The sequence below is a fragment of the Dendropsophus ebraccatus genome, chromosome 5 (genome assembly GCF_027789765.1).
Source record: "Dendropsophus ebraccatus isolate aDenEbr1 chromosome 5, aDenEbr1.pat, whole genome shotgun sequence".
NCBI classification, from domain to species: Eukaryota; Metazoa; Chordata; class Amphibia; order Anura; family Hylidae; genus Dendropsophus; species Dendropsophus ebraccatus.
The window spans coordinates 34691572-34713806 of record NC_091458.1 but is presented as its reverse complement, the minus strand read 5'-3'; the positions used below and the strand labels follow the sequence as shown (position 1 = coordinate 34713806).

Below are 22235 nucleotides of genomic sequence, written 5' to 3'. Positions count from 1 at the left end.
TGTGTTTTTGGTGTGTGTCTATGCCTGTTTGATGTCCCTCGTGATTTTGTCTGCCCGGCAGCAGCTGCATGACACTGGTTACTACGTTTACTGTCAACTAAAATTTATCCACATAGGGGATAAAGTACAGGCCTATAGTTTTCAGGATCCAGGATCACTTTTTGACCCCTTATTGAATATTGACCTCACATTTGCTATAGGCTAATCCTGGGGAACATCATGCAATCCTGGCTCCAGACAGATCTCCTACTGGTTTCTATACTATTATTCTTTCTTTCTGGAAGTTTTAACATAGCCTTTACTGTAAATCTGAACAGAGCCTTACTTCATCTGTAACTATTGTTAGTCACATATTGACTAACGCAGTGGGCAGTAACTGTCCCTCATAGGTCCCCATACATTTTAGCCACAAGGATTCTGAAGCCACTGACTTTGGCAGGATGGGTCAACTGGCCTAAGTGTATGTTGGACTCCTAACTCTTCTCTGACAGGATGTTGGGGGAGAGATGGATAGGACATGTGGGATTTCATCTCCCCCTTTTGTTCTCGGAGAGATAAGACTCCAAAGCTATCCGGCAGCGGCTACCTCCTTCTTTCTGTATTGAGAACACATGAACTTTTGGCCATGTTGATGTGTATGTAGAAAGCAGGATAGATAACTGTTAGCTAGACATGAGAAAACCTCAAGCATCCAAACCTGAAGACTCTGGATTTGATTATTGGTGGCTGAAGTAGTTGGATGCAGCCCTAGGGAGTGTGGGAAACCATAGACACAGCCTATTGCCTATGGCGGTATCCATGTTTTCCAGGCAGCCTAAGGGCCCTATTCCATGGGATGATTATCATTCAGATTATCGATAAATCGTTCGAATCTAAGCGATAATCGTTCGGTTGAATAGCAGTTAACGATTAACGATTGAACGATAAAATCGTTGATCGCTTAATAAGACCTGGACCTATTTTAATCGTTGCTCGTTCGCAAATCGTTCGCATTGAATAAGACGTCGTCTTAGCGATGATAAGACGACCACAAGAACGATCATAAGTAAGGATTATCTTTTCATGTAAATGGGTGAACGCTTTCAGGTCTTTCGCAATAGCGGTCGTTTAGATCGTTTATCGGTAACGATTATGCGAACGATAATCGTCCCGTGGAATACGGCCCTTAGGGCTTCACCCAACTTCTTCAGACACTGATAATCAAATCCAGAGTCTTCAGGTTTGGATGAAGCCCAGTGTGCTTGAGGTTTAGCCAATCAAAGATTTGAAGGTCTATGGCCACCTTTAGGCTTTTTTAAGAGTGGAGATGGACCCTTTAGTGTTGGTGTGTGGCTAGTAGTAAAGCTGATGGGGCAAGTGTCCCTGGTGTTGGGTGTCAGGGATACCTACTAACCACTTTGACCAGTGTTTTTAGATTTCCTTTACCCAGGGAAACAATGTTTTAAAAAATAGTGGCCGTAAAGTGCTGATTTCCTCAGATCAGACACTTTAGTGGCTGCCTGGGGACAACGCCATAAACTTACCAGCATGAGGCCACATCCTATCCACAGGTAGCAGTAAAGTCTATGCTACATAGATCCACAGACTGCCAAAATAGGACGTCATTGATAAGATGTCCCTCAAAAGAAAGGCCTTTACCATTGGGGCAATTTCTGACATGTTTGCTTGGGTCAGTAGTTATGTCATACAATTATATATATATATTTTTTTAAAACGTAATAAATAAAGTCTTCCAATCCTGTACTTTCACTTTTTTTTTTTAACTAAGTGGAAAATAGCTATTCACTTAATGTTTCATTTGCACACTTCACCCCGAGGCTAATGAAATCTATGGCAGTTTTTCCTAATTCCACGACTAGGAAACAGGACAATCCAAAGACAACCCCTGAGCGGCCTGTTTAGTTTCTGTGCATTGTGGAGTTAAACAAAACAGGCGCTCTGTGATTTCAGCTGACGGAGCAGCAAAAATTTTACAGCCATCTTGTCACTTTGACATCAGTGAAGGATTTAGCACCTAACAACTGATAAATGCCTATGTGACCACCTGCCCTTTGTCATCCCCCAAGCTGCTAAGTAGGACTCCATTATTGCACTGCCGCCCATAAATAAACCTGTCCTGTGTTGTGGCTACAGACCTCCTGACTTCTACATCATTAATGGAGTTTACGAACACATTCAGAGCCGGGAAAGACATATGGGACTGGGATCGGGTGCCTTCCCATGTCACAATACATTCAGTAGTATACAAAGTGTAGGGATTATGTATTTTGCATGAAAAAAAAACTTCTCATGATATACATGGCACATAGCAGATGCCGTTCCATCAGCTTATTCCTCTCTATGTCTTTATTATTGTAATTGGACATATGGAGTTGGCATCATATTCATATTTTTTATCATGTACTTTAATGGATATGGTATGATCGGTGTGTTAAGACTGTAGAATTATTGACATAGTAATGGCAGGGTCCCACATCATGTAAACAGGGTTCTCCATTGCTTCTTAAGGTGTCCATACACCTTCAATAACTGACGGCTGAATGATGGCCCAGTCGTCAGTTATCTCTCCTGTCTGGCTCCTGGCCTCCCCATATACAAGACGTTCAGCACGTCCAAGGGGGCAGTTAAGCGACAGTTAGAGAGCTTTGGCTGCAGCTTATCTCTCCCAGAGCAAAGGTGTCAGCTCACATCTGATCCCTATCTGGTTGGAGGAGCCCCAAGCCTAAGGGGGAAAAGTAGTCTTCATGTCAGTCTTCATGTCAGTCTAATTATAAAAATTATAAATTAAAAAAAATATAAAAATGCTCAAGCAAGAGTATGGGGTCTAAGGAGCAGAAGAAGAAACAGAACCTCTACTCTCCTAATTTGTTCCAGTCTTAGCAACAAGACTCCTGAACATGTATCCTAGGCATATGCTATACCCACTGTAGGGCTTCTGTGACCTCCTTATACAGCTTGAAAAATAAGATGCTATTGTTCATTCTGCTTTAATAACATATTTTTATATAATAATAATAATAATAATAATAATAATAATAATAATAATAATAAATAGTGTGAAGCTTTGCAGCCTCTTTGCTGTTGCCTTCATGACTGTCCCTTTATTCCAGGCTGGGATGGTGCTGAGGTGCGGATACTTCTGGCTTGGGTTACTGCTGGTCCCCGCTGCCTGCCTCATACGAGATGTGGTGTGGAGAGCGTAAGTCAATATATTTGTTATCATAAAGTGTTATCTTTATAATAATGTTCTCTTCCAGCTTCCTCATACAAATCATTGTTCCCTATTAGTAAAGGGAGCTGCAACCAGACTTCTCTAGTGCTGGCTTATCCCTCCAGAAATCTATCATTTCTGACCCTCCTCTCCATGACATCATGTGTCAGTAGAGAGTTGTGAGGCCCCCATACACCTTGTATAGTCGGCTAAACTCACCATGCACAGGAAAATTCGGCTGACTTTATTATAAGGTATACTTGCATGTCCATCCCAATACTTACTGAGATGGACACAGTTAAGATACTGGAATGAAACAGCAGGGGGTGCTATACTAACCTTATTCCAGGAATATCTGGAGATAACCATTTTCTTAAAGTATAAATTAAAAAAAAAAAATGTTCATCATTTGGGGCACATTTAACTATACCACGACTCTTGGTGTGACAATACCTTTAAATATGAAATTAAGATGAAATAACACTGCCTTCCCTTCAATAGTGATTGGTGTTCATAGTGTTTAATTTGGGAATTACACCAACATTTTAGTCTACATAAAAAGACAGGTTTCTAAACATTGTGTTCCCTTTTACTTGTAGTGGAACCTTCTAATGGAAAGTACACATTGCATCGTATTATAAGTGACGCTAGCTGCTGATCTCCCATTCTGTGTATTTGTTAATTCATCTGCACCCAGTGCACTAATGCCTGTTCCTACAGATTGCTCCCAGGCGCAGCTAAGATGTCAGCACGCCTGTCAGCCCATTATACTGTGCAGATGCAAGAAGCTGGTTGAAGGGCACATCTGTTCATACAAATATTTGCCTACTCGACAGTCTGACTGATCACTAGACAACAATCTCCCCGCTCCTTGTAGTTACACAGCAGAAAACACTTTTTACCAAGGCAAAACAGTATTATCATGTAGCATAGTCCTAAAAGAAGTCAGTGCCTGGGTGGGTTCACATCAACATTGTACTGTCCATAGTATGTATACATCGGGGAAACTGTGAAAGTAGGATGGCAACATATTCTTGAATGGACAAGAATGGGCCCCACTATATTTAAAGGGGTATTAAACAATGTAGGGGATAACTAGGTAATCAGTGGGGTCCTATGGGTGGGCCCCCCTGCTGATCACTAGAAAAGAGAAGAAATGTCCTTCATAAGGAAAAGTTTGGACTCTGCACCTTGCTGAGAGCTGCTCCATAGAGATAAATTGAAGCGCTGGCCACACCTAAGTCTTTGATACTGCAAAGGTAACTTAGGGTGGTATTACACGGGCCGAGCAGGGCCCGATAATACCTGTAAACGAGCAGCGATCTGCTAGATCGTTGCTCGTTTACTGGGCCTATTACACGGCCCGATAATCGTTTGACAAGAGCTGCAAGGACATCGTTACCGATGTCCTTGCAGCCCTTGCTAAACTGGCATACATTACCCATCCACGTTCCAGGGCTGCTCCTGCCGTCCACTTCACCCTGGGTCCCGTGCGCGCTCTAGCTTCACAGCGGCCTGTCAGCTGGTAGGCCGCTCAGCCAATCACAGGCTGGGACCGCCGCGGCCTGTGATTGGCTGAGCGGCCTATCAGCTGACAGGCCTCTGTGAAGCTAGAGGGCGCGCGGGACCCAGGGAGAAGCGGACGGCAGGAGCAGCCCTGGAACGTGGATGGGTAATGTATATCGTTAGTCGCCGTCCACGCACCGCTTTTACTCGCAGCGGTGCGCGGTCGGCGCCCGACGAAAATAGGGTCTAACCTATATCAACGATCAGCCGATGATCGTTGTCATCGGCTGATCGTTGCATTTATTACACGGAGCGATAATCGGCCGAATCGGGCCAATTCGGCCGATTATCGTTCCGTGTAATAGTACCCTTAGTCGACAGCTATGTCTTCCAACCTCCCCATACACATGAATATTTAGATATGAACATAATTGTTAATGGGAGGAGAGGGGTAAGCTAGAGCCAGACAGTTCTGGTGCCAGCTTATCTCTCTAAGAATAATGGAGTCAGTGGCAAAAAAACATCACATATGATCTTTCCCTCCACCAAAATTATTTAGCTACAGTATATGGTACCATCTACTGTACCTAGGTCCCTGCACCCATTAAAGCAGTAATATGTTTAAGGGTGGCCATACACATCCAATAACTGTCGGCCTTAGGGTACTATTACACGGAACGGTAATCGGCCAAATTGGCCCTATCTGGCCCATTATCGTTCCGTGTGATAAACACAACGATCAGCCGATGACAACGATCATTGGCTGATCGTTGATATAGGTTTGGACCTATAATTGTTGGGCACCGACCACGCATCGCTACTTGTAATAGCGGTGCGTGGCCGGCGGCTCACGATTTGTAAAGTGCATACATTACCTATCCATGGTCCAGGGCTCCTCCTGCGCTCTGCTTCTCCCTGGGTCCCGCGCACTGTAGCTTCTTAGCGGCCTGTCTGAGCTGACAGGCCGCTCAGCCAATCACTGGCCAGGACCGCTGTGGCTTCACTTTGAAGCTGCAGCGCGCGGGACCCGGGGAGAAGCGGACCGCAGGAGGAGTCCTGGACCATAGATAGGTAATATATGCAGTTTAAGTAAGGGCTGCAAGGACATCGGTAATGATATCCATGCTGCCCTTGTTAAACGGTTATTGGACCGTGTAATAGGCCCAGTAAACGATCTGCTAGATCGGCGCTTGTTTACAGTTATTATCGGGCCTCTATTGGGCCATGTAATAGTACCCTTACAATCATTTAACCTAAAGTTATATCTCCTGTCCACCCCATACACAGAAACATTCAGCGCATGGGTAAGTCACAGCCAGCAGCTCTGGTGGCGGCTTATGTCTTAGGGTACTGTTACACAGGCCATCTATGGCCCGATCATTATAGTAAAAAAGCACTGATCTGCTAGATCAGCACTCGTTTACTGGACCTATTAGACAGCCTGATAATCAAGTAGTAAGGGCTGCATGGACATCGTTAGCCCTTGCCCAAATACCTGACACCTTACCTCTCCCCGTTCCCGGTCTTCTCTCCTGTGCTCCTTAGATTCCCACCAGGTGTTTGGGTAATCATCAGCCATTGACCCCGCATTGCTATTACACGTAGCGATTTGTGGTCGGCACCTGACGATTTTAGGTCCAAACCTAAAACAACGGTCATCCGATGATCGTTTCATCGGCTAATCGTCGTCTCTATTACATGGGGCGATAAATGGCCGAATTGGCTCGATTCGGCCGATTATCACTCCGTGTAATAGGGCCCTTAGAAAAGGAAGGGATCGGGCAGTGAAATTCCATTACACCCAACCACCTACAAAACCGAACTCGGGAGATCACTGTACTTTTTATCTTTAGGGATGCCTTGGAACAATGGTGTTCAACCTGTGGCTCTCCAGTTGTTTAAAAAAATATATATATATACAATTCCCAGCATGCCCTGAGACAGCCAGACCATTGGCTCTCCAGCTGTTGCAAAACTACAACTTTCATCAGCCAAAGGACAACGAGACATCCTAGAAGTTGTAGGTTTGCAACAGCTGGAAAGCCGCAGGTTAGGTAGATGCATTTTCCATTCCACTTTCCCCGTCGGCCATTGTATTATTGCACGGCCTATAAAAAGACAGCTGGAATCCCTAAAAAACAAAATGCATTGCCCCTCCTCAAACCGGAGCCCAAATTGTATTAATATATTAGCCACAAATAAACGTTCTGCAATAAACGCCGTTTCCATGACGTTGTAGGGAAAACATTTGGCATGTGCAAAACATTAAATATTTATACATCTGCAAAATATATTCAAGAAGTAAAACAATGTAGCAAAATTTTGGAACGTAAACCAAAAAAAAAACCAATGGGGTCCTAAAGCCGAGGCGTCGTAATGTGACTTGTCATAGCTCCGTCTACCGCTGTCAGAATAAATTCCCTGTAAAGCGTGGTTTCCATAACACTTCCCGGCTAATTGATGTAACAAGCTTTACTCAAGCCATTAGACAACAAAGGCGATTGTGATGGATTTGCTCAATATCTTCTCAGGCTTGGCTAGGAAGTTCTCCACAAATCACCAGTTGCACACAGCAGGATTAGGAGGTTGTCAGGGTAACAATAACATAACTCAGCCCGAGTGACCCCAAACACTTTGCTACCACTGCCTGAGTGTTAGCGTCTGTGCATTGCTCTAATCCGAGGGAGAATAAACATCCAGCATAGTGGGGGGTACACACAGGACTCTTATCTGCACAGTACATTAGCCGAGCAGCGAGATTTTAGCGTGATTTATAAACCATCGGAGGATTTAAGACCTTGGATTTTATGTCAAGAACATAAGTATGGAGCAAGAAGGAAGCTTAGTGCTCTCCGTAATTTATGTATAGTATATAGCCGGGATGAATGGGTTATTTGCAGCTTCATCGTTTGCAACAAGATTTGCAATATTTTTTTTTGGAATTGGAAAAAAAATTTCCACCGGGAAAAGACAATTGCTCTTGGGCCAAATTCTTGTGAGCGTAATAAGAGTCGATATGAAGACCCCCAAGTCCCAGCATGAGTGTGGGGATGAAGGTGCCCATATATCTTCTATAGCTGTTCATTTGGCTGACAGCTATCGCTCACGTTCATAATATACACGTGAATATTTGCTCATGTTTAGTGAATCTTGGGACAGGATAGGCAGCTGGCAGACAGCAACATCATATGCGGGTCTTTACAACATAATCTTATAGTATCATATATTCCTACGAAGCTATTTATAGGGTCAGTAAACCCACAATCAAACCAGAACTTACAGCCGTAATACAGTAACAGAAATGGACCCATGTTACACTAGTGAAATAAGCCCTATAGGCCGTCTGATTCTCCATTGTCTTTTATACCCTTCTTCCTGCCCCTCTCTCTGTAGATTCTCAACCAAGTGGGCAGATAGAGTGTAGAGTGCATGGAGGCAGAATCAGACTACATACTGAGTTGTTTGTAGTCTGTAACTATGGAGACACATAGGTCTACATAGCAGCTCAAGGCAGTAGAATATTTTTAATCCATCTGCACAGTAGTAATGTAAAATAGCTGCCAACATGGCAACTTCTTAGAATAAAGCCACCCTGGTGAACAGAAGGTGACTGCAGATCCAGCTTCTCTAACCCCTAGCAGCAAGCTATTGTTACCAGTCACTGCAATATTAAGAAAATGCACTATTGCTAAGTATCCATTGAAAGGTTAAATATGTGATACATGGCAGAGCAGTAACCAATTCTTGCATCTTCCCTCTAGCTCCTAAAGAGGTACTTTTGGCAAAGTTAAAAAAAACAAACAAAAAAAAAACAGGGAGGGCAGGGGGTGGTTGGAACATAATAGTGAAGTGATACTTACCTGTCCCAGTGACCCCATAGCCACAAAACCACAGCTCACTGTCACTCTCTGGTCTCCTGACTCTCCCAGGTTCCTGTGTTGTCACAAATCTGCTCAGCCAGTCAGTGACTGCAGAGGTGTCCTGCCCCACAATGACTGGCCATGGTTTTACATGATCAGGAGATACAGGAGACTAGTGAGTGACTGTGAGTGGAAGCGCTGCAGCTGTGGTGGCACTGGGACTGGTAAGTATAACATCATTATTATGTTATCACCACCCCTGCCCACCCTTTGTCCAGAGTACCCCTTTAAGGTGGCCATTAACCATGAATACCTGTCAGCTGAACATTTACAGCTATTCCTTGTGTCTTGCACCCTAACAAGCATGTATTCTCTTGGAGAGAAAGCAATAAGCTGCTGCCAGACATCTGGGATTTAACATACCCGAACCTGTCATTGGAGAGGACACCCCTATACACATCCAATCCTGCCAACACTGACTTTGCTGTTACTTCTATGTGTTGTCCTGAGCCTGGGGCCCATCCACATGACTTATAGCAGCTATAAACATGCCATGAACAATCTCTACCGTGCACTAAAGAGTTAATCTCCAAAGCCGCACCCATCACTTCTATTGTTGCGTGAAGTAAATCCATAGACAATGGTACACGTATAGGGAGCACTATTTAGTCTTTTTTGCCCTTTGAACATATAGAGAATATCGGAGCGTTGACAACCAGCAATGATAATGGATGAGCCGCGAGCGGATGTGTGACAACTTTCATCCTCCTCTTTTCCCCCGTTTTGCCGTTTTCCAATCATTCATGTCTCCATCTGAATAAGTGATATGATAAATATAGTCACATCCTCCCGCTTCCTTACAATTATGCTCCTGTCATATGCAATGTCTTTTTTATGCTTGTTTTATGCATGGATACATTGTTGTTGCTGCAGCATTTGTGGCATTCCATAACTCTGTAGTATAGGGCCGGCTGCGCCTATTCCGGGACACCCGCCCGATGCAGGATGATTGTTCTATTATCTGATTAGCTCCTTTTTGTGATTTGACATCCCTGGTGCCTGTCTGAATAAACAAATCTGGGGCATGCTCCACTTCAATTCACATGTTATGACATTATGGAGAGCGTTCCAAGGCACAATTACACCTCCTGCTTCTGGCGCAGCTCCTGTAGAATTTCTCACTGTCAATAATTGAAGAGAATGTCATTCCCTGAAGATGGGATCCTTGTTTGTGAAGCTCCTTGTATCTCTCACTGCTGAGAGTCTCAATTATTTTATTCCTGCCTTTCCCGCATCTTGGCTTGAATTTTCAATTGAAAATGTTTTTTTTTTACGGGTTATGATATTTCGTGTTATTTTAATCCCCCGTACACAAGTAATGTCAAATGTGTTGAACTTTGTCATTTCCATGGGAAATAAAGAAAACAACTTTTTACCTTAAGGGGAAAAATGCGCATAGGACGAAATTGCTGAAATTTTCCGCAGCAAGTCTATTCCTTGTGCATTCACTGTGAAGGCAATTTTTTATTTGCAGTAAAACAGAGTAGCCCCAAGATGGGCTACAAAAATAGTGAAAGGTCTTAAGCCCCCGTGCACATGTCAGGAAAATCTATCTGGATTTCTTACCAGGAAACCCATATAGATTTCCTTACACAAAGGGTTGTATTGGGCAGGGACACCCTTCAGGATTTTTCCTGAAGGGTGTCTGTGCCTGGAAATAGATCTGGACATTATAGGACATGTCCTATTTTTGTTTAGATTTCCGGCACAGATGCCCCCTATAGAACCTGGGAATTCTGTCTGGAATTCTGGATGCTCTGCTTGTCAGTGCCAGCACCCAGGCAAGTACGGCCTAAGGAGCACATACAAATAAATGCGGTGCTGTGTTTAAGAGGACCAGGAGCCTAATGTGTATGGAGGCCTCCCAACTCCTCCAAAACAGAAGGATTAGACACGATGTTAGATTTTAACACTTTTATCTTTTATTATTTTGCCTTGAGATAAGCAGCCACCATTGATGCCTGGCTGTGGCTTTCTTCCTCTCCCCATCATGGTCAGCTAGGATGATGGAATCTGCAAAAATAGCTGCATAGGCCAACCACCCTATGGTGCATCTGTATTTCTATGTGAAGAGAGTTATCTGCATTGTACTAGGGGACCCTAGCATGTCTGTTTAAAATCAGAAGGGGTTTGGCTGATGTTTTTCTGAACATTAAGGTTATTATTGATTATTCTTCTTCTGTCCCTGACCAGACCCAAACATTACTATTACTATTTTTATAATTATTATTATTATTATTCCTTTTTTATATCCTAGCAAAGTTTATAAAAGAATAAATGCAGTTGAGCGTTTTCGGTGAGCTGTATCAGGATCTGGGCTGAATAGGTTCTCCTGCTTTCTATTTGCAGAGCCAAGCACACCTATAATAAAACCCTGCTAGAACAAGTCCAGGAGATAGAAACCAGGTCCAAGGAGATGAGCAAAGCTGCACTACGGGACTCCAATGGAAAAAGGTAAACTTGTTGTATTCCTAAGATGTTATGGATAAGCAACAGTGCAGTAAAGTGAGACTCAAAAAATAGGGTTCACAGGAATAAATAGTAAGCACATGATTGGAGATGAGCGCAACTGGAGCATGCTAAAGTCCGATTGTTCGTCATTTGCTTACAAGTGGCTGAAAAAGTTGTATGCAGCCCTAGGAAGTCCAGGCCATAGGCTTATCCATGTTTTTTCCGTACTCCTTAGGGCTGCATCCAACTTCTTTAGCCTCAGTATTCAAATGCTGAATGATCAGACTGGAGCATGGTTGAGTTGCACTCATCTTTATATATGATCATATTATTTACTCAATGCTCAGCATAAGTCGTCTTCAGATCCCTACCTACCTCATACTGGACATGCTGTGTGCAAGTAAGCAATGCAGTCCAGGGATTACAATAGGCTATACTCATTGAAGAATACATAGAGCCTGGTTTACCATTGTATTATCTATGGTGCACCCAACCACATTCAGGTGTTTACATGGAGTGGTTTTGGCCACCTAGCAGTTCCTGTAGTTGGACCCCCTTGGCCGTCTTCATTATATAAAGAGAGACAACCCTAACGCAATACCAAAAAAATCTGGTTTTATATGGAAGCTAATACCCAAGATGTAATCCTGCATGTGAATTCCTCCAGACAGGAAATATTCCAACCAGTCGTAACCACTTTCAATGTTTCCCATCAACACTTCCATGAGTTCAGAATCCCTCGCCTGAGATCCTCTCCCTGCCCTGACGTTATGAACCTCTGCGGTTGCGTATCATGTTCCACGGAGCCATGTTGTGTCTGGCCTCCGCACCAACAACCCATAGACTGATGCTCAATGTGTTATGCTAATTTTCTTCTTTTTTAATTTATTTATTTGTATTCTCAACGCAGACTTTCATTTATGTTCCCTCATGCAGATTGCATCCACCAGGCATGCATAGATATGATGTAAGCAGCCCACCTCTCTTCTGTTTTCCACCCCGCTAAAAATTACCCCCACCCCCCTTTCCTAATTACTGCCAGATTCACTGGGTGGTCCGAACTGTGATCTAGATAATGGTGGAGTGCTTAAATCTTGCCGAGTTTGCAGTGTGTGCCATGGTGTGGCCTCTTGAGTGCTCTCTCTTTCATCTCTTCTGTTTGCATCTTGGCCCTTTCACACCTGCCTCGATTGTGCATGTCTCCGGGGAGGGTCCTCGTCTTCTTGAGTAGATGAGTGGTGTAGTGGGATTTTGCTCTAAAGCTTGTTTGTGTTTCAAACCTGCACCCCCGCTGTTCTCATGGAGTGTGTTTATCTGTGTAATAACCGTCCCGCTGCCCGGGCCTGCTGGGCACCTCCTGCCAGTCACTCTCATAGTTTTCTTAGCTTAGAACTGTTTGAGCACAAATGAGTAACCAGAATCTTCTTGTTTCCAGCAATGTTTTATTAGAAGCTTCCCTGCAGAGACAATTATTTCCTCCCCACCTTCTTGTTAGGAGTAACGTTTTATCCTGTGCGGCGACAAAACAACAGGTTGTCATTTCATGCGCTGTGCGCCATATGGGACGGTTTTGATGGTGCAAGTATAATATACATGTGTCAGAAGTGATCAAAGATGGATTCGGATAAGTTCACTCGTAATGTACACGCATTACCGCAAAGAATTAATAGATCTAGACTGATGCAATATGTGACATTAAAGAAGCAGAAAATATTTTTGTCCAACCCCCCCCCCCCCAGGTAGTCGCTGGAATGTATACTCACCACAGCTGATCGGTGTCCCGCCGCGCGGCTTTGTTCCTGTCCCGCGCGCTCACATCCACCTCTGTAGTGAGTCCTCTTCTCTGTCCTCTCATTATACGCTGGATCTCACACGCTTCCATCCATTCTCGATGGAAGCGCGTGACTTCCGGGGTTCAGTTACAAGGCAGAGAAGAGGAGTCACTGCAGAAGCTGAAGTGAGCGTGCGCCGGATTTGAACAGCGACGCGGGAGCGGAACGAAGCCGTGCGGCGGGACACCGACCAGCTGTGGTGAGTATACAAATACGTAAATACGTAAACGTATTTTTTGTGAACTGCTTCTTTAAAGATGGACAAACATTGCTAATAACACACTGTTTGAAAGATATACTTAAAGGGGTACTCCGGCGAAAAAAGGTTTCATATCAAGAGGTGTCAGGAACTATATAGATTTGTAAATTACTTCTATTTAAAAAAATCCCCCAGTACTTATCAGCTGCTGGATGTCCTGCAGGAAGTGATGTATTCTTTCTAGTCTGACACATTGCTCTCTGCTGTCACCTCTGTCTGTGTCAGGGACTGTTCAGAGCAGCAGAGGTTTTCTATGGGGATTTGCTACTGCTCTGGACAGTTCCTTTCACAGACAGAGGTGGCAGCAGAGAGCACTTTGTCGTACTGGGAAGAAAACACTGCCTCCTGCAGGACATACAGCAACTGGTAAGTACTGGAAGATTGTAGATTTTTATAGAAAAGTAATTTACAAATCTGTAAAACTTTCTGACAACATTTTATTTGAACACAATTTTTTTTCTCATTCAATAATGCCCCATGTTCCTTGCTTTGATTATCTTAGGACATCCATTGAGCATTCTCAGTTCAACAGTATATCTCTACTGTGTATGCAAACAAGGGGTGTTCTGGGTCCTTTATACATATATGTATATAAAAGTTGCATTTTACCAACTTTGCTTCATGGGAAAACCCCCTTAATCTATTCCCCCTCTTCTCTAAGGGCCCTATTCCACAGTAACGAGAATCGGCCGAATCGGCCCCATTCGGCTCGATTCGGCCGATTATGGCTCTGTGAAATAGAGAGAACGATCAGCTGATGTTCGTGTCTTCGGCTGATCGTTCATTTAGGGCCAGACCTAAAATCATTGTTCCCCCACCGCGCATCGCTATGGTTGAATAGCGGTGCGCGGCAGGCGACCGACGATTTGAGAAGCAGCAGCATACATTACCTGTCAGGTCTTCTGCTCCGCTCCGTCCTCCTCCCCGATCCGGCGCTCTCTACCTTCATAATGGCCTGTCAGCTGACAGAGCGCTCAGCCAATCACAGGCCAGGAGCGGAGCAGAAGACCTGACAGGTAATGTATGCTGCAAGGGCTGCAAGGACATCGGTAACGATGTCCCTGCAGCCCTCGCTCAACGATCATCGGGCCGTGGAATAGGCCCAGTAAACGAGCGGCGATCTAGCAGATCGGCGCTTGTTTACATCGTTGATCGGGCCCTGCTCGGCCCGCGAAATAGTACCCTAAGTCAGTAGTATCTGGGCAGTGTTTAAATTGGTACTGTTCTGGGAATAATGATGTCATAGAATATTGAGTAATGATGTCACACGCTGCTGATGATTGATTATTTACATATAGTTGAGTAGTGATGTCATACAGTATTGAGAAATGATGTCGTACAGTGATGCTTGATGGTGTCATACAATGTTGAGTGATGTCATACAGTCTTGAGTAACAGTGCGATACAGTGGTGAGTCCACCTAGTGAGCTCCTGGGAAGATGTTGAGGAAGCTTCGTATTGCAGTCTTAAGGCCCTATTCCACGGAACGATTATCGTCTGTATTCGGCCGATATCGGCCGCTACGGACGATAGTCGTCCGTGGAATAAAGTGCAACGATCAGCCGACATCGTTCATGTCGGCTGATCGTTGCAGTCGCTTGTTTTTCAACATGTTGAAAAACAAGCGACTGATACAGCAACGATCTGCTGCCGTCGCTCTGTTGAATAGGAGCATCGGCAGCAGACGCTGCTGTATCCTATGGGCTGCCCGGACGATCAGCGATCACCCGGGCAGCCCCCCGCAGCTCCCCGCCGCACCTCCCGCACTCACCCGCTCGCTACAGCCGCGCTGAATAGCGGCGGCAGCGAGCGGGGAACGAGGAGCAAACGAGCACTGAGAGCACTCGTTTGCTCCTCTAGACGACCTGTGAAATAGGGACATTAGTCCATGTTCACACGCTGTATAAGACTGGCCGTTCCATGACCCGGCTGTTGCCGTTATATAGATTTGTAAATTACTTCTATTTACGGCAACAACGGCCGTGATTAATACGAAACTTACGTTGTGTGAACATGGCCTTAAACAGAAATATGCTGCAGTAAAATGCGCCAAACTTATTTAGAGGACTTATTTGACTGTCTTTGAGCCAGAAATGAAAGTAATTCCTGCCCTGAGAAGGTTTGTGCTGCTTTTTGAGCCATATTCTGGCATAAAACAAGTGAAGTTTGTAGTCCCTGCTCCTTTACATACAAGCTACACTATTGGTGCATAGACCCGGGGACTCATATCTATTGTTGGACCCCCTGCTCCCATACACTACTGAGTGGCAATACTGGATTCATGCTTCTGGGGCAACCTCCCCTCCCAAGCTATGCCACCATGGTATTTATACAAGCCTAAATATTCCTTTATAATTCTCATAGATGGATCATAAAGTAATGAACTACACCAGGCAAGTAAACCTTATTTAGTTCCTTAAGGGGGTACTCTTTTTCTTTCAAATGAACTGGTGTCAGAAAGTTATATAGATTTTTTATTTACTTCTATTTAAAAATCTCAAGTCTTCCCATAGTTATCATCTGCTGCATGCCCTGCAGGAAGGGGTGTATTCTTTCCAGTCTGACACAGTGCTCTCTGCTGCCTCCTCTGTCCATGTCAGGAACTGTCCAGAGCAGTAGCAAATCCCCATACAAAACCTCTACTGCTCTGGACAGTTCCTGACATGGACAGGGGTGGCAGCAGAGAGCACTGTGTCCGACTGGAAAGAATACACCACTTCCCGCAGGACATCCAGCAGCTGATAAGTATGGGAAGACTTGAGATTTTTAAATAGGCGTAAATTACAAATCTACATAACATTCTGAAACCAACTGATTTGAAAGAAAAAGATTTTCTTTAAGGGTTGGTTGCAAAATGAACCTCTATAAACGTATGTTAAAAAAAAAAATCTCAGCCCCATTATATTATAAGGATATGCTTGTTGCAGCATCAAGACCATTATTTTTGGTGTTGTGCAAGTATGTAACATGTCATGTATAATGAAGTATTCACGTGACCCTATTAGTTCTCCTACACAATACAGTGACACCTGTCATTGAGGTTTATGGAGACAGGATGGGAATGAGACGGCATAATAATACAAAGTCTCATCCATACAATTGCCTATGATAGAGACAAGACCCCCGAGAGTCCCCCTTTTTTTTTTAAAGATCTGGGGCAATCACCATTGCTTTATTAGTTATGAAAACATCTCTTACCTTGATGATTTCTTAAGAACCCTTATGGGAACCACATTACACAAAGGTGAACAAACATTGAGAAGCCGGCTTGTGAATACAAGTCCTAGCCTAGGTGCACACATTACCTGCTCCATTGAAAGCGCTGTTTGATGTTGCCTGTCCTCAGTGGGCCCGCCGCTGATCAGATCACAAGTGGAGGTGTGCTATCGGAGATGAAAGAGCCCGCCGAGCTCGGCAGCCAAGATAATAACACATACAGCAAGGAACCGGCTCATTGTCATTCTACAGCTCAAATAAGCCCCAACAAAGTCATCTTATATGTGCACCAATAACCATAGATCCATACATACAAAAAGCCGACACCTGGCCTATAGAAGGGGGAGGTGTAAGCCGGATTGTCAGTAAACATTCCACCTGATCCTCCAGTAAAATGTCTCCAATGTTTGTTCATTGGATTTTCTTCTTTTAATAAGCTTACCTTGTGCCATGATTGCTTGTTAGCGATGGGGTTTGTTTGCAGATGGTTGAAGTACACAACACTCCTTCGTCTATCTGATTCTCTGTGTCATGATCGGACTCTTTGTATTGTGCACTTTTCCAGTATAAGGAGTGGCATTAAACATTTACTATTATAATAGATGACTAGGATAACCCATCGATATGTGACCAGTTTAGATCCAACCACTGACACAAGCAATGGGCGAGACTGGGACCGTTTTAGCAATGGCAGGGATGTCCTACCCTTATCATACATATGGCACAGGTGTCAAACTCAGGGACCACCAGTGGGTGAAAAACTAAAATTCCCATCATGCCTGGGCAGCCAAAGCTTTAGCTTTGGCTGTCCAGGCATGATGGAAATTGTAGTTTTGCAACAGCTAGTGGTCCACGAATTTGACACCTGTGCCATATGTATGATAAGGGTAGGACATCCCTGCCATTGCTAAAATGGTCATATAGCCACTTGTTCAGCAATAACACTTTTGTAGGAATAAGGAAATTATCTTTAAAAAAAAATGACTACAAGTAAGTTCATCACATTTAGGGTATGTACACTATTGATTTTTTTACCAATTTGCATGCAGAAAATCCATGGTATATGAGTAGCAGCAATATAAATGGGATTTTAACATATCTAATCCATACAAGTGTGTAAAAAAAAATTGCATAAAAATCCTTAATTTGTAAATTGTATTTGTTAAAATGTGTCTGTAAAGCTGATCTCCCGTCCGTTTTTCAGAAAAAAATATGAGGACGTCACAATCTTTAGCCCTTTGTGGCCTCAAATGAGCGCCAATCAGCCAGATTGGTGCTTGCTTGCAGTGCCTCTGCATAGAATAACTAATCAGGTGGCCGGGCGACACAGACCACCCGTGTATCGTTTGTGCAGCCATTTAAAGAGACTCTGTAGGTTAAGACTGTCCTATCTCAGGGTAGTATAAACAAGTGACAGAGAAGCGGAACAAAATGATGTATCACTTACATTCTTCTGTGCAACTGATCCACAGATATCCTCCCGAATAACATGGATATTAAATGTGAGTGAGCTCAGTTGTCCTGGATATTCATGAGAAGAAAACTCCACCCACCAGCTGCTGATTGGCAGTTATCTATTCATGCTGCGTATAGGCAGTCAACTGTCAATCAGCAGCTGGAGGGCGGAGGGAGGGGTGTGGCAAATCATATTCTCCTGCATATTAGGAGAATGGATGAACAGAATGATGTAATTAATATACCAATCTGTTTATCATTTCTGTCACCAGTTTATGCTGCCCTCATTTAAGACAGCATAAACCTAGTGACAGATTCTCTTGTAACAGAACGCACCTCTCCTTTTTACACATTGGTGATTTATAGGGCTGTGTTTGGCCGACAAGATTGGCAACGCTCATTGTCAATAATCGTCCTGTGTAAAAGGGCCCTTACCTCCCATTACCAACATATCATAAATTATGAAAAAAAAAGACTAAAAAGTAGAAAACTTTATTAAAATATTAACTAGGACGACCGATCTGTCCAGCATGGGATGGCAACATGATTACATAGACACACAGAAAAATAGTACATAACTTCTGTCAGTTCCAATATAGGACTTTAAGAGTCATCCATAGGCCATAAGTTATTAATAAAGAATAAAGATAATAATTCAACAATGCAATGTGGTGTCAGGGTCTTACAGGTCCTGAATAAGGGTCAAAGTGTGTGGGAGGGGTTGGATCCCACACATATTGCTGCCTCCCACGCAGCTTCATCAGGGGGTTTTCAGACCAGGTGTGGAGAGATGCAGTTCCATGCTGGGTGGTCGGTTGCCTTGAAAACTGTATAGCACTGACTGAGTTCTATGTACAAGAAATAGAAATGGCTGCCCAGCGTGTACTGGTATTTCTCCATGTCCAATCTGAGGAATTATTGGGAGATCAGCTACAGATTTAACCCATTGACTGGGGATATCCGAATCCACCTGAAAAATTTTATTGATGCAGATTTTGATGCTGGAATGCTGTCGTTTTTCAGCAAGATGAAATTTTAACATGTTGTTGTTTTTTATGTGTAAAATTCCCACCAAAAATTCCTAGTAGCCAAATGGCTCCAAAATCCATACAATTTGCCCCTGTGAACTTTTGTTCTGCATTAAAATAATCGCCAGTCGTCCCTCACATAGAAGTTTCCTTAAGATGTTTGTTTTTAGAATATTATGCAAAATCTAAAAATTCCAAAAGGAATGTGAAAACTGTTCCTGCGAGGGTTGGGGGGGTAGTTGGGTCACATCCCTCCAGTGCTTCCCTAGCTCTGCATTCATGTTTACCTTACAGATGGGACCAAATGGCTCCAAGAAGCATATGGTGAGCCATGAAGATAACCCACAGCCTTACATTATGTTCAGATAAAAATTCCCAGAATGGGATTTCTCCAGATAATTCAGATTTGCTTCCTTCAAATACAATAACTGCATTTATACCAAGTAAATTATAAATGTAATCTCTGATCCCCCCCCCCCCACACACACACACACAGTATGCTGTGCTTGGCGAGTGCGCCTATGGTAAATTCAGTCCGGGAACTGGATTTTATTTTAGTTTCATTCTTTTATCAGAGCTGATATATAGGATAAAGCGGTGATTGGGTGGTCTTGTACCCGTACAATAATAACATTGAGGGACAGTGTGGCAGCTAACCTCGGATGACTTACAGGAATGGCCAGCACTGAACTAAACAAGAGCTTATTATTTTATGGCAGTGGTAACATTAAACTTATTGGCAGTCGACTGTACATCTTCAAGATGCCAGGGACAGCAGAGCTTTCCCCATAGACATCAGATTATTAAATGCAATCTAAATCTTCAGGATTGCTAATGGAAATCCATTGTCTATGTCCAACTTCAAATCTGCCCCAATCCCACCCATCAGCATGGAATGTGGAGTGTGGAATATCATAAATTTTTTTACAAATATTAGTACATTCCTCTTTCGCATGTTGTTTGGATTGTCTTAAAGGAGAAATCTGGCAGGGGGTGGGTGGAAAATAAATAAAGACATTATGCATACCGCTCCCAGTGCCACGCTGCACCACATCACAGAGCTTCCGGGCCCCGCCGGCTGTTATCTTCTCCCAGGTTTCAGGTACGTCACAACCCGGGTTCTGCATCAGACAGGTGGGATTTAGCACGCTCAGCCAATTAGTGACTGTAGCGGTGGTCCGCCCCAGTCACTGACTGGCTGAGTGGGACATCCGTCAGCCGGATCGTGACATAGCCAATGGGGAGCTCAGAAGAAAGCTGGTGGGGTGCAGGAGCGGGACGCGGGCATCGGAACAGGTGACTATAACTTTTTTAATATACCCCCGCCTGTAATGATGTTTTACTTCTCCGCCGAATCAGATGAAAATCCCGGCACTCACCACTTTTATCATCATATAATTTTATTCAGTTCCATAAGCCATAGTAGTGTGAACAGCAGAACACGTTTCGGCCATTTGCCTTCAACAACTGCCTGGCAGTTGACGAAGGCAAATGGGCAAAACGCATTCTGCTGTTCACACTACTATAGTTTATGGAACCAAATAAAATTATATGATGATGAAAGTGGTGAGTGCCGGGATTTTCATCTGATTCATTGTATTGGGACTACGCTACTTTCCTCGTGCACCACCTGCATACACGGAGTGCCGCTCTGATCTTCTTCCATATTACTTCTCCACCGGACTTCTCCTTTAAGCCCTTGAAAATATTGAATTTCGAGCCCCAATGGGATTAGGGACCTATCTGAGCAATAACAAGCTATGTAAAGTTCTGCAGAATAAGGCTGCATTAACACGCTCCGTAAAGTTGTTCGTGATCATTGACAATTTTATAGCCCATTGCTTTCTATTGGGCTATTCACATGTTCCATTTTTTTCACGGATCCGCAATCCGTTCCATGAAAAAAATAGATCACGGCACGGATTCCCCCATAGAAGTCTATGAGATCTGTGTTTTTCACAGATTGCACAGATCTGACATCCACTCAGTCCGTGAAAAACATGGATGTAATGTAATCAGTGTAATTTAGACTCGGATGCAAAAATGGATGGTTTTTCATGGATCACGGAAGTAGATAGCGGACTTCATCCATGGACCTGGAAGATCACTGAACATGTGAACGCAGCCTTAGTTGACTTCATGTATATAAGGGAACTATTATTGATGAAGACCTCATTTCAGATAACTTGTACTTTAGATTGTGTTTGTCCGACGTAATCTTCAGCTCCACCCTTGCTTGTTCTTCTTGCTCAATACAAAGCACCCTCTAGACACTGTGTCACCACAGGCCCATCCTGTCTGCAACCTATTTTTCCCAGGCCAGGCCTTATCTCTGCGTCTCTCAGCCCTAGTATTCGTCGAGAACCTCTCTGTACGTTCTTCAATCTCCTTTCTAAAAACATACTTTCCCAGATAAGCATTCCAATTATAATTTGTAAGACATTCCTCTGAATCTCGCATGTGTGATCTCATCTTCTCATACCGTAGTCTGTATTTCTCCGCTCCTTATCCGCTTTACTTTTGATAAAAAAAAGAAAAAGTTTCATTTCCATCCAGGGGACATCATATTTAATGAGAATTTCCAGAGACAATGAGCAGAAATGAACCGAGATGATGACGTGACCTCTTAGCAGATGTACTGAGGAACAAAGTAACAAAATAATATACTGCAACATAAAGCGTGGCTATTAAACTAGTTTTCTATATAAAGTCCAATAGAGCCGCTCAAAATAAATTGACAAGGCAAGTTATATCATCCACCCGAGGAACTTATTTACATTATTATAAAATTAGCCTGTTCTACTTCTTCTTGGAGATGCTCTATAGGTTTAAGATCTGGGATCTATAAAGGCGTGGAAGCGGAAAAAAGTACTTGTCATGTTTCCGGAATCAATCCATGACTATATAGCCCTTGTGGATGGAGCACTGTCCTGCTGATAGTCTCTGTGGAAAACCGCCACATTTGGAAAAACTTGGCTGGCCTCAATTCTTAAATAACATCCATCCTTTGGTATCAGAGGACTCCAGGCATGCCAAAAAAACATCCCCCACACCATTACACCACCTTTACCAGCTTGACCTGTTTACACCTAACAGAACAGGTTCATTGATCCATGCTGCTTGTGCCTAATTCTGATCCCCCATCATCGCAATTCAATGTTCGTGCTCTCTTGCCCTTCTCTTTCCCGTAGATGGTGGTTACATTGGAACTGGTCATCTGCTGCCCATCTATACTAAGGAATGGCAAATTTTTATTCACACATGGTAGTTGGAGCCCCGGTGTTGTATCCAGATGCTAATATCTTGTCTGTGCACGGCCTGTCCACCTCCTTTATCCCCTTTGGTTGTTTCCATCCA

At 43.6% G+C, this 22235-nt stretch overlaps 1 protein-coding gene across 3 annotated transcripts in view; it reads left to right on the top strand.

Moving 5' to 3' along the window:
- The window catches only part of ATP8A2 (ATPase phospholipid transporting 8A2), a 476575-nt gene that overhangs the window by 433142 nt on the left and 21198 nt on the right, over positions 1-22235 (top strand). For all 3 annotated transcript variants that reach the window (XM_069969843.1, XM_069969844.1, XM_069969845.1), the window contains 2 exons: positions 3111-3199; positions 10987-11091. In XM_069969843.1, the coding sequence (XP_069825944.1) occupies positions 3111-3199; positions 10987-11091 (194 nt within the window). The remainder of the gene's footprint in view (positions 1-3110; positions 3200-10986; positions 11092-22235) is intronic.